This window comes from Micromys minutus (genome assembly GCF_963924665.1).
Source record: "Micromys minutus genome assembly, chromosome: 13".
Lineage (NCBI taxonomy): Eukaryota > Metazoa > Chordata > Mammalia > Rodentia > Muridae > Micromys > Micromys minutus.
Genome location: NC_137982.1, coordinates 29,111,008 through 29,125,214, shown reverse-complemented (window position 1 = coordinate 29,125,214; position 14,207 = coordinate 29,111,008). Strand labels below are relative to the sequence as shown.

The following is a 14,207-nucleotide window of genomic DNA, read 5'->3' as shown; positions in this document are numbered from 1 at the left end:
ATTGTCCTGTGAACACTGTACAATACACAAACTGTTATTAGCTGTATAGTGTACTAAATTGACTAAGAAGTTCCCACTGGCTTCTTGAACTGTTGTGGTTCATTTTATTAATAGCCTCTATCTATCTTAATGGCAAGTAGCAGCTCCTGCCATTTATGTGAAGTGGCTGAACTAGTTCTCACCAGAATCCTTTGTTTTGAGCATTTAAATAAAATTTTCAATTCAGAGTTCTTCTACTGTGCATGACATGGCAATACAAGCTAGGTGTTCTCCAAAGATTTATCACATCAGATAGCATTCAATGTTTATTATCTTCATTAGGTACTAAGAATTACACTAATTTAGCAGCCACACTTATGAATAGCTACAAAATGTCATAATCACTAAGAAGAATTGCAAGGTCTTAATCCTACAAAGTTCAGTCTTTCAAGTTTTGAAATTGATTGGTAGAAATAATAATGTTATTATACTGTGTTCTGCTTACTTTTAAAAACAGATTGTATTATTTCAGGAAGTTGTGAATGCGTGTGTGCATGCGTGCGTGCCTGCGTGTTTGTGAGTGCGTGCATGTGTGTGTGTGTATGTGTGTGTGTGTGTGTGTGTGTGTGTGTTTAAGAACTTTGAGATGAAGTTTCAGAATGACTGAAGGCACAAAGGCAATGAAGAGAACCCTGCTGAAGGAATGGGAAGAACTAGAATATTCTCTGCACTTGCAGTAACATAAGCATGTTTGTTCGAACACCTGCAATCCCTGCCCAGGGGAGTTCGGAGGACCAAAGGTGCTTTGAAATTTTCCCACAGCATATTATGCTGTCAAACTGGAATGATTAACTTCACCTCTAAATGCTCCAAACATTTTTTTCACTGTACCATTTGATTATTCTTAATCACTTACCCATGCTTAACACGAATCAATGTGGTTTTCATCTTAAAAATGAGAAAACTGCCTCTTTTGAAGCATATGAAATAAACCATCTGAAAATAGAATTTTGGTCTAGGCATTGTGATAGTCAGCCAGAGCTGCCTTCAGAGGTACAGGCGTACGCCTTGCAGACTTAACACAGGGCTCCCTACCTGTCTTCCTTTATTCTCGCCAGCAAGGGCTCCAGCCATCCTAAGGTGCACTCGCAGTGTGCATCCAGAAACGTTATGACCTGTCCTTTTGAAGCCGCTGCTCCTCGGAGACGAGCTCGTATTAACCCAGAGCGCTCTTCCATCCTGATAATTTTAACTGGCACCTCTAACGTTTTCACGTAGTTCTCTAATGTCAACTTGAGAAAATCTGTCACACGGAATAAGAAATGGATGAGGAAGATTTGGAGACATTCTTAGAAGAAAACAAGATGTGCGCGGAGAGGGGGCAGTCCCAAACTTATACGTGCAGATATCAGATGTGTATGTAATTACAATCTCAGATACAGAGTTTAAAAAAAACTGCAAAAATAAAACGCCCATCAGTTAAACGATGCTACACATCAAGATATATATTAGTCCAGCTACTTTCTGGTGATAAAATGATCCCTGTTTGCAGAGGTGCAAAGCATACCTCTTTCACTGGCATCATCAACCAAGATGACCTCAGAGAGCAGGTAGTGCGGTGAGCGATTTATGACACTGTAGACAGTTCTAAGTAGAGTGCTCCAAGCTTCATTATGAAACACAATGACTACACTTGTGTTCGGAAGTTCATCAGGGTAGACTTTAGTCTTGCATCTAGAAAAATGCAAAAACAGTGATCATAATAAATTCATATTTCATCCTGATCTTCCTCAGTACGAATATTTATAAAAATAAAATGTTAGACTTCAAAGTCCTATACCAAGGAGCTGATTTATGAATATATGGAACATTTTTTTCATAAGCACTGTGAGTAATCACTTGGCCTTTTGAAAGTTAAATATGCATAATTGCCAATATTTTATTTTAACTCCTGCAGGGAACAAAGCACCATGATTTCCATAATTCTAAGAAAAATCTGAAAAAACTGAAATAATATTCTCAAACTGTCAAATAATTAAGACACTAGATACAATAGAGCCAGACAAATTCATTTACTAAAAACAATTTTTATTCTTTGATCTACAAAAGAAAAGCATAGCTCCAAAAGCTCTATGGGTATAAATAGTGATGAATCTGTACAGTTTTCAAGCATGTAAGACTGGGATTATTTATTTCTCCTAATATTTAAGAAAATAAGCTATTCACTGTATTTGAGAATACAGTAACGTACTTCCACCAAGTGGGTCGGTGGGGGAACACTGTCAAAGAGGCAATGAGAGGAGGGGGGGTAGGATAGGTGGATACCAGAGGGGAAATCAGGAAAGGGGATAACATTTAAAATGTAATTAAAAAAATAGTCAATAAAAGGTAGTTAATTTTTTGAATATAAAATTATCAAAACAAACAAAAAACCAAACAGATCTAATTTGCTAAGTCTGAAATGGTGCCTGAAGTCCTGCTTTGCTGCTAGCTTCAGGAGCAAAGGGGTCAATAAGCGGTTGAATAAAACATATTTCGTAAGTAGACACCCTAAAACGGAGCATGCAGATGATCATTTCCTCCGTAAACTTTCCAACCAGGAGATGTGTTTGTCATGTAATTTTAAATTCTCTTTACTATGGACTGGGAACCGTGTCAGCGGACTTCTGTAGCAGAAGTGCAAGCTTATTCACTCTAGGACATGTTTAATGTGAAATACTTTAAAAAGTTAAAAAATTAATATAATTCCATGAAGTGAAACAAGCCAGATACCTCCTGCTATTTATAATAAAATATTACACAATGTGGTATTGTTAGAATTATCTTTTCACAGGGAAGAAAAAAAATTAATGAAATATAGGTGGTGAAGACCAACAATAAAATTGAGCATGTCTATTAAGTCTTTTTTTTTTAAACAATCTAAAATGTCATCCAGTCAGTGAAATGTTCTAAGTATAGGTCAGGTAAGAGTCTCTTTATACACCACATATATAGCTTATAACACTTTTGCATGAGCTTATTTGAAGATAAACATGCACTAAACTCTACAGCGCACTAGATACTGTGCGTATAAGGAAAGAGAATGTGATGGGTTCACAGCTCTCCCCACTCTGTGGAAAATGTTTCTTGTACTTTTTCATCCTCTCATGTTTACCTCCGGGCAGCTCAGCATTAAATGAACTGAGGAAGCCATTACAGTACATGTGGAGTGTTTTTCTACTGTTTTCGTCAGACCTGTACTGTCTACCCCATCAAAATCTCCCATCACCTTCAGCATGCCAAGTTTAAAATATGACAGTAGAATCAATATCATCACTAAAGTAAATTTATACAAACAATGTGAAGAGACTCCAATGTTCAACATCTACTGGCTTAAAATAGTAATAAAACAGTTAATAAATGCTACCCAGTGTCAGGTGTTTCTTTAAGTAATTCATTTAAATCGGAATTTTCTGTTTGGAATTCTAAATGCCAAATAAGAAAATATTGATTCATACAGGATAATCTTAAGAAATAAAGTTATCTGATCATAGTAGATAATGCCTAGTATCCCACTACATTCTAGTCTCTTGGGCACATGAAGGTATTCTACAGGCGATCAACACAGGAGTCATCAGAGAGGTGTCTCCTGGCAGCAGATGTGAAGGTTTTCAGAGATCTACAGTCAGACATTATGTCAAGAGAGAATCTAACTTGGAAGTCTGATAAGTTCCCACACCTAGGAGCTAAAGAAACCAGAAAAGGCCCAAAGGAAAGACTGTAGGAGTCAGAGGGTATAGAAGACACAAGGAGAACATGGGCCACTAAGTGAACTAAGTAGGCTCACCTGGCCTCACAGAGACTGAATCCTCAAGTGTGAAGCCTACACCATGTCATGTATGTGATCACTCTTAGCTTGGCGTTTTTCTGGGACTCCTATCAGAGGGAGCATATATATTTCTGACTCTTGTACCTACTCTTGGGATTGTTTTCCTCCTACTGGTTCCTTTGTCCCATTAGGTTTTTTTGTCTTGTTTTTTTTTTTTTTTTTTTTTTTTTTTTTTTTTTTTTTTTTTTTTTTCTTTTCTTAATACATTGTTTTGTCCTCTCTTGAATACTTACTTTTCTGAAGAGGAATGAGGGGAAAGTGGAGGAAAGGAGGGAGATAGGAGTTAGAGGAGATTGGGATAGATCTAGGAAGAGCAGAAGCATGGAAAACTGTGGAATGTTTCATACAGGAGAAGAAGAAGCTTTCAATTAAAATTTTTAAATGTGTTGTGATTCCCTTGCTTTCTAATTAGAGGATAATACACAGAACTTGTAATAGCATTTGCATTTTATACACATAGTATTCAGTTACTGCAAAATATACCATAACTTTGTGTACTATAAGGGAAGAAAAGTAACTTCACTTAGCATTTAACTTCACTTAGATGTTTCTTCCTATGAAATTATTACCTTTACTTTTTGAATCAGTAACATTGATTTTGTACTGTATCAAGTTTTCTTTACTTATTTTAAAATTAATTCTCAATTGTCAATTTGTGTCTTTTAGTTTACTAGAGGCAAAAACTGAGCTCATGCCTCAGAAATCAAATATTGCACCTGTAAGTAATTTTACTGATAATTTCTCATAGGCTTCATATGAAGTCCTTTCTAAATATTAAGGCACAAATGACTTTTATAAGAATTTTTTTTCTTCTGTTTCAGTAGAACTTGGATGTGCTTAACATTCTACATTTCTAATGAGATCCTAGGAGATGGTATCACTGCTTGTCTGTGGTTGATATAGAAAGCAAGGTTATTGAAAATGCTCAATTTATGATTAGCAAAAAGCAGAAATACAATCATTTCTCCAGAAATATAGATTGCTTCATGAACTGAAATTTATTGTTTTCTGTTTTTTTTTTTTTTTTTTTTTTTTTTTTGCTGCCTTTTCTTCAGATGATGATTGTCTGGTAATACTAAGTAATTTAATACTCACAAAGTAATGAAGAATTATATTACTGTTTGCACCTACGGTATACAGAGTGCATCGCATCCAACTTACTTGAAGCTATAGCTGACCATACTCACAAGATTAATAAAATCCCCTGCCTATCCACTGCCAGGGAACACACCCAAATGCTATGGGAAACATTGTTTCATATACCCACATAGTAGGTGAGTTGTAAAGAATGTCAATGTTCAACTAGCTACATACTGACTTTACAAAAACCATTAAAACACTTCAAGTCACAAATCAATAGCACTGTCCTACCTGCCCCTGCCCAATACCTGATCATGTTCTGCTCTTCTCTCTCTGTCTCCTTTCTCACCCAGGTCCCTCTCTCCCTCCCCCTCCTGTGATTGCTTTCTGCACCCTCCTAAATGTGATTGAGGCATCCTTAACTGGGCCTTTTGGCTTATTAAACTTCTTGAGTTCTGTGGATTGCATCCTGGATATTCTGTACTTTTTGGCCAATATCCACTTAATAGTGAGTACATAACATGCATGTCCTTCTGGTCCTGAGTTACTTCACTTAGGATGATATAACCTAGATCCATCTATTTGCCTGCAAAACTCATCATGTCCTTGTTCTGAATAACTGAGTAGTACTCCACTGTGTAAATGAACCACCTTTTCTGCATCCATTCTTCTGTTTTGGGACATTTGGGTTGTTTCCAGATTCGGGCTATGACAAATAAGGCTACAATGAACATGTGTCCCTGTGGCATGATGGGACTTCTTTTGGGTATGTACCCAAGAGTTTCAGTTCTATTTCCAATTATCTGAAGAGCCTCCAGATTGATCTCCAGAGTGGTTGTACCAGTTTGCAATCCCACCAGCTGTGGAGGAGTGTTCTTCTTTCTCCACATCCTCATGTGTTGTTAGCTGAGTATTTGATCTTAGCCATTGTGATTGGTATGAGGTGGAATCTCAGGGTCATTTGCATTTGCATTTTCCTGATCACTAAGGACTTTGAACATTTCTTAAATGCTTCTCAGTCATTTGAGATTGTTCTGATATAAATTCTTTGTTTAGTGCTATACACTATTTTTTTGGTTAAGTTGTTTGCTATTTTGGTGGTTAGCTTCTTGACTTCTTTATACAGTTTGAATATTAGCCCTCTTTCAGATGTGAGGTTAGTGAAGATTTTTTTCCCAATATGAAGGTTGCCAATTTGTCTTATTAGCTAAGTCTTTTGCCTTACAAAAGCTTTCCAGTTTCATGAAGTCCCATTTATCAATTAGATAAGAGCTTGAGCCTTAGAGCTTGAGCCTTTGGAGTTCTGTTTGTAAAATTTGCCCCTGTGCCAGTGTGTTCAAGGCTCTTTCCTACTCTCTTCTTATTTTAATTTTTATACAGGTTATGCCTTTGAGCCAACATCAAATCAGCAAACAAAGGATTCTTTTTTAAGAGTGTGTCTGTGACCCTTAATCATATTCAATCAATATGGGAATCATCTTATTATAACTTTGAAAAATATTGTATTACTTTCTGTCACGGTGATGCTGATTAAGACAGTTGTGATGTAGCCATGCATGGATAATGATATTTAAAACCCTTTATACTGGACATTAAAATATAGGCATTTGAACATTAAGATCCATCTCATAGGCAGCCACCAAACCCAGTCACTATTGCTGATGTAAAAAAGTGTTTGCTGACAGGAGTCTGATATAGAAATCTCCTCAGAGGCTCTACCAGAGCCATACTGAAACAGTTGAATATACTTGTAGCTAGATAACCATCAGACTGAACATGGGGATCCCAAATAAAGAGCCAGAAAATGGACTGAAGGAGCTGAAAGGTTTTCCAACTTTATGGGAAGAAAAATGATATCAACCAACCCGATGACCCAGAGCTCCCAGGGACTAAAACACCAACAAGTGAGCACACATGGAGGGAACCATGGCTCCAGACACATGTGTAGCAGAGAATAGCATTGTCTGGCATCAATAGGAGAAGCTTTAGTCCTGTGAAGGCTCATTTTCCCAGTTTAGAGGAACGCCAGGGCAATGAGGTGGGAGTGGGTGGTTGGGAGTGGAAACATCTTCATGGAAGCCAGGGTAAGGAGACAGGGGTTGGGAAAGGAGAAAAAAGCATAACATTTGAAATGTAAATACAAAAAATACCCAATGAAATTTTCTTAAGAGAATAAACAAATGAGAAGTTCCTATTTATTTACACAAATATATCAGTTGCAAGCACAGAGAAATTGATTTAAGGTTGATGGAGAGACTTGCTCATGGAAGGTTAGTTTTTATAGTGCCAGAAAGTTCTATGCATGCTGCTGTGGAAAAAAAAAATTAATTGTCTTTTCCAAAACCAGATACTACACAGTATTGACCTGTCAGTAAATTGTATTCCCTGGTACAGTAACAGTATGGGAATCATGGAGAAGACCAACTAACTTCAAATTCTTTGGAGTGAGGTCATGTCTGATAAATTAAACCTAAGAAAATATTAATGTTGGTGCTGTCTACATACCTTCTTAGCATCTCTGTTTATAGCCAGTAATATGTGTTGTTCTCAACTTTCCTCAAAGCTACTCTTTTTACAGTAGGTAGTATCTAATCCAGAGAATCAGAATTGGCCAAAATGCTAACTCATTGTGAATGCTCACATGTGAATAGATTATCAAAAACCACCTTTCCAAGACTCAGAAAACATTGTGAAAGAGAGCGAAGAATTGATGTGGGTATTGGCAGAAGAATGCTACAAGATAAAGTCATTAAATGCTCTAGCAGAGATGAAAGAAATGTTTTCAGTGCCCTACCCTTGGCTAAAATGCTGACAGCAGTTTATGACCCCGGAGGGAAGCAGAATTGATTTGCTTCTGAGATGTAGCATCAGCAGTTTTCTTATTACCCAGAGGATGATGCCACAGCAAACACATATGGTTATCACTAATTAGAGACATAGGGAATATTAATATTAATGACAATATAATAATAATAATAATAACAATAATAATGAGGAAGTTGGTGAGAAGACTGGTTGGGAAAAACCACTTACAGGGAAACTGAGGGAAAAAATGGGGTAGATAAGTTCAAAATAACTTGAATACATGAAAAAAATTTACAATTAAATAAAAATATTACATTTAGACATATATTTTGTAAAATCAAAACCGAGAACTATAACCTTAAATTCTTTTACTCACAGTCTTAATAAAACATATGAATCATCATCTTTGCCTAAAAATAATTAAAAATAAAATGTATGTAGTTAATAAGTTTTGAAATTATTTTGAACAGTTGTAAATTTGAGGATACAAAAAGAGTATTAGCTCTTTTATCTGTAATGAATATATCATTTAGATAGAGTAATGTTCAGTCCCAGGCTTTTTGGTTGGAGATGCATAATTACAAAAGGAAATAGAGTTGTGTTACTTTGGAGGGAATATGGGAGAACAGGGATGTTTCAAACAGCTGCAATCTGGAAATTCCTGAAGCAATGTTCCATTTGCCATCTCTCCCCTTGGCTACGTGCACATTAGGAGAACATAAACTGTTACAATTTGATTTTCTCCTTTTCAAAGGCATATTGATGTTTTCAGATAAGCCACTCAACACAACATGATACATCAAAGGAAGAAAAATTGACTGTAAGATGAGAATGTGAAATCACAAAGGAGCCATAATTACACAGTGGTTTAGTTAGAAACAATCCATCTAGGACTCCCAACAAAAGCTGTCAACACTATGGTGTGCTTGGCTTGCTGGCAGGCTGCTCACTGAGCCCATGGTTACCTTTTACTGCCTCGAATAAAGAAGATTAATAATAGCAATTAAACTGAAGTCTTGTAACAAAAGCCCTCTATATATTTCTTATTTTTAAGATCTATGAGATTTGCAGAATTACATGGGGCTTTCATTTCCCAATAAGAATAACCACAGACAGAATTTATGTCACATCCAAGTACATCCATTTAAATCAAGTTTTGGACATAACAAAATAGTTCCTTTACAGTCCTGGACAGCTTGGAGCCCTAAGCAAAATACAGTATTTAAATTTTCACATATTTCTGGAAGTTGATATATATGTATATATAGTTAAATTGGTCAAGAATCACACGATTTTCTCAAAACTGACTGAGTAACTTAAATTTTATGTAAATCAAGTTTTATGTTTATTTAAAATCCAAGTACACATTTTATTATCCTTAGCCTGCCTGCTTTTTGATCCACCCTTGCTTCCTCTGTTTTCTTAAACATATTGATCATGATAGAAAAGAGTACCACTGGCCTAGATGATTCTCCACAATTTACATACTTTTTGACTTCTCTTCGTGGATTTAGTTGTATAGATTGCCCTTCTAACCTTTGTATGTTAGACATTCAGCTAATACTGTGCTGCCATGAAGTTCTGTGGCTGCCTACTGGTTAAAACCCTCTCCTTTCTACTTCTCTCCCTCCCTTTGAGATTGGCCGATGTACAGCATAGTTTGCTACCAGAGACCCTAGAGCCATTACGCTCTACACTAGTACTACTGGTCATCTCAAGGTTACTTCAGGAAAGATTTCTCATGACATCTTGTGTGATCTATAGAATTTTATAGTTGCACAAGTTTTCTAGAAATTATTCAAATGCTCCATGGTAGAGCTCAAGGTCCACTCTTTCTTTAAATGAATTATTCAAAGTATGTTCTCCTGTGCACTCTATTAATTTCCTAGTATATTTCAATTGCTTATTCTTTTATATGAATACACTTTTGGTAAAACTAAACCACTCAGAAGGTGGAGTCATTCAGAGGAGGGCAGAAAATTCTTCAATGTTGTAAGTTCTGTTCCCCAAACCCAAAACAAACATGAACAAAACAAAACAAAAAAAAATGTTGGAAAGGTCCGTAAAGAGATTCATATTCTCTTGATGATTTTTTTTATCAAGCCTTTTGTGTATGGCAGTTTTGTCTGCATGTTTGAACGGGAAGCCTAAGGAAACAGTTGCTTCAGAGTAAAGAATTAAATCCTCCCCAAAGGATTAACAATGTTTATACTACACAATAGAAGCATATTCCCTCGGGTTCTCGGCTTTTGCTCCAATTGCACATTTGAAGATTCCCCGATACATATTTCTTATTTTATGGTCTGTGTAGAGATTTCTTGTTTTCTGTATTAAAATATAACAATATTTTCTCTTAGTGTTTACTCAGAGTGATGACAGATTGACTATTTCTACTGATCCCTGTTTCAGGGGAACCTTGTATTGTTCGTTTTGTTTTTGCTGTTTCTTGCATGTTTGTTTTGTTTCATTGCTGATCTGCATGGCATCTACAGTTCCATGAGAGGTGATCTGTGGATCTGAGAGTCTGTAGCGCTGTTTGCAACGGCAGCAGTCGTTCTGAGTAGCGATGTTTTAAGATGCCATTTTGCTCACTAAGCAAGTTTCCTTTATATTCATATTTTTTCTATCCATAATTTTTATTTCATTTAAATTACCTATATAGTTTTCATGCTTCACTACCACTGTGTTCAGTTATAAAAATTTATATGGTGTTTCCCTTTCTGCTGAGGTTAATTCTTTACTTGGGCATTACTTTGTTTTCTATGTTTTAATCATTTTCTCCAGCATATTTTATCCCTTTAAATATGCTATACACACTCTATTTTTTAACAATCACAGTCTTAATATGTCTCCCCAATTTGTTAAGATAGCTACTACCTATTGAATCTAATTTCAACATATTTTACTTAATACAAAATGTATTACCTATACAATGAAATACATGCATTTTCACATATTTTTTACCCTTTGATAATCATGTAATATTATAATCTTAACCCCAAATGATATATGAAAGACTACGACAGCAATGGACAAATTTTATAAGATTTGCCTCAAATAATTAGCTGTTTCGTCATTCAGTTATTGTCCTATAATTCAGTATATCCATTATATATTTTCAAATTTAATTAACTAATTAAATATATATATATGTATGCATGTATATATATGTATGCCCGAAGAGAGCATCAGATGCCTTGATAGACTGTCATGAGTCACCATGTGGTTGCTGGGAATTGAACTCAGGTCCTCTGGATGAGCAGCCAGTGCTCTCAACAGCTGAGCCATCTCTCCATTTACTCTCCATTGATTTACAAAGGGGATTTTTATGCTACTTGTCACTGTCTTCAAGTTTAACACGCACAAAATAAAAATATACTCCATATAACAATATACATCATATTATATATCCAATATAAAAAATGGTGTAGACATTTGTATATACAAGATTCTGAAAAATATCATACTACTGAGGGTGTTTTCTAAATTACATTGAATAACCAGTCAAAGTAATTTTCAAGTGTGAACCCCTCCCTTCCTATTATTAACACCTTATAAGTGAACTCAGGCTCAATTATTATGCTAAACATGACATAAAACATCATACTTCAGTGACTGCGTGCAATATAAAACTGTTAAGCATATCTATTTTTCATATCAATATTAGACTACTTAAGGACAGCCATTACTACTGAAGACTGGACATTATTAGTGATAAATATCACAACTTTTAATGAGATATTTTGCAAATGATTTATTAAGAATGAAATAATAAATTTCAAATAAGTAGACCTGTTTTGTATACTCAACTACACAGGGAAAATAAAAACTGAATTTAATCCTTCCCACACAGAGAATGAATCTGTGTATCATCCTTTCTTTATTAGAAATAGCTAATATATGGAACTCTCTAAGACATGGCATGTGTTTATTTATCTTCATTATTTATTTCCAGGTCTATATTTATGTAAAATAAATAAAAATAAATCAATTATGAGAGTAATGACTTGCTATTTTTAAATACTGTTATTTATTTGTGTGTTTGTATGTCTATCTGTGTGTGCCTATGTGCACATATACATAGGGATACCATTGAAAAGTAGAGTTAGAGTTGCCAATGGTTATGTGCCACCTGAGTCCTGAGAGATGGACCTAGGTCCTCTGGAATACTAAGTGACCTTAACCACTGAGCAGTCTCCTTAGGTCCTTAATAATTCCCAAACTGTAGGAAAATCTGATCATACAGTAATTATAAATACTACAAATAACTGAAATAAGAACAGCATTGTTCACCTAACAAGTAAAAACAGCCATCCTAATCCAAAGGACTGAGAACTGCAGAACCAATTATTGCTTGAAGGAAGGACAAATATTCTCCCAGACTCTTTTCCATTCTGTGTTCCCAGAGCAGAAGACACGATGGGAAGATTATTTTCCATTTCCCCATCCCAACACTGCTCCTTTCCTTTCCAGATGGGTTAATCCCTTGATGCTAGAATTGGAATTAATTCTCACGGAAGTTAACCCAGTTTCCTTTCTGGAAAACCATGTCTATAAAGAAATCATGCTACATGGTCTAAGAAGGAAAGTTTCAAGCTCACAAAGAGGAAATAATAAAGAGTCTACGTATAAGTGCTTTTAAGGATACAAATCCTATCCTATTACGGTGCACTATAATTCTGATGAATTTATATAATCAGAAACCTGAACAGGTTTTTGAAGATATTCTTTTTATGGGTGGAGAAAGTACACACAATGCCAAAATGACCTGAGAGGAGTTTTCTTACTATGCGAGATATGTAAAGAAAAGTGACATGTATACCTTTAGGGTATATACTTACAATATGTCAAGTAACACATAAAATATTGAGTGCTTCTGCTATTTCTTATCTTTGAAGAAATTGCTATTATATTTTCCCCACTATTATTAGTATAATGTTCATAGTTTAAAAATAAGTTTTCATTTATATGAGATAAAATATGGTAAAAAGTCCTAGGGTTTTGTGCAATTAAGTTTTATATCATTTCATTTTTTCAATTTGTATTTTTATTAAACATTTTATTCATTTTTATTTCAAATGATATTCCCCTTCCTGGTAACCTCTCCACCAAGCCCCCATAAAATTTTATTTTTAATGACGGTTTTTAGACACTTTAACATTCCTTTTAGCCCATCACCCACCCAAGGTATTGGAAAAGAAAGGATACCGTTTAGAAATGGTTTGGACCTGTTTAGAAATGGTTCTTTGTAGCAACTGTTCTTTTTGTGTTGTATGAAAATTGGCAGGTCAGTTCACAGGTTAGCAGTGGCGGCTCTATACACTCACAAACACTTCAAGGATACACAAGCAGTCTAGTCCAGTGGAGTTGGGATAGCACACATGAATGAGCAGAGGTGAGACAACCTAGCCGAGACAGAAGGACTCAGTCTTGGCTGCAAGTCAGCAGAGACAAACAGGGCCAAAAGGAATGTCAGAAAAAAGTTCTCTGTGCCTCTCTCAGACAAGCCAAGTACAGGGAAGAACCCAGACCAACAAGCATTTAGCTATACAAGTAAACAAAGCTCAGCTTTCTCCACTGTCTCTTGTCTTCTTTTGTTCTCCAAACATGTGTCCCCCACATGTCTTGCGTCAGCATATGCATTTGTCTCAGCTGACAACATTCTAACAATCAGCCAGAGTCCACGGAAGTAGCAAGAAACTGCAGCACACCACCAAAAGGTTTTTGGTGCATCTCTCTCTATGGAATACCTGCATATGCAGCTCAACTAAGCAATGTAAGGCAGGTCAACACCATGCATGTGTCCTTAGCAAACAACCCTTCATTATGTGTACTTTCTGTTTGCTTTAGCAGAATATCCCCCAAATAACCCTTAAGTTTCCACTTCAACATATATTAAAAGCATACTTGAGAATAATATTGAATAGTCCCTTCTACTTTTAACATAATGTCCTCACTGAAAGGATTGGGAAGACCTATGGTTACATTCTTGAGTGATGTACATGAGATTACTTTGAGTGCAGAAACACATTAGAGGTAAGGTGAGATGAAAAGTAGAATTCAAGTTTTTTTTTTTCTTGAATCTTTATCTGTTAAGTAAAATAATCAAGTTAGCAAAACATAGATAAAGATTCTTGTATTGGGTTTGGTTTAATGTGTTCTAATGTTAATTCAGGCATTATAATACTGTTTGCACAAGAGAGTCTCTCCCAGTTAATTCTGGTTCATAAATAAAAATATGTGCATCGAATAGCTGATGAAAAGAGACAAAATGTGATTTAGGTTTTCCAGACTTGGGACAAAGAGGAAGTGGGAGGACAAGAAGAAAGAGGAGGAGGATGAGGAGGAAGAGGAAGAGAAGTAGGAAAACAAAGAGAGTAGACATGCCTTAGAAGAGTGTGCAGGAGAGAAATGAGCTGCCATGGAATAGTGAAGCAAAAAAAGTTGCCAAGACCTCTGTACCAATATAAGATGT

General features: G+C 35.7%; 1 protein-coding gene across 1 annotated transcript in view; it reads right to left on the bottom strand.

The window, feature by feature from the left end:
* Positions 1–14,207, bottom strand: part of GALNT13 (polypeptide N-acetylgalactosaminyltransferase 13) — a gene marked incomplete at both ends in the record, with an annotated part of 487,973 nt that overhangs the window by 239,474 nt on the left and 234,292 nt on the right. The window contains 2 exons of the mRNA XM_080927236.1: positions 1,075–1,282; positions 1,547–1,713. Of these exons, the coding sequence (XP_080783362.1) occupies positions 1,075–1,282; positions 1,547–1,713 (375 nt within the window). The remainder of the gene's footprint in view (positions 1–1,074; positions 1,283–1,546; positions 1,714–14,207) is intronic.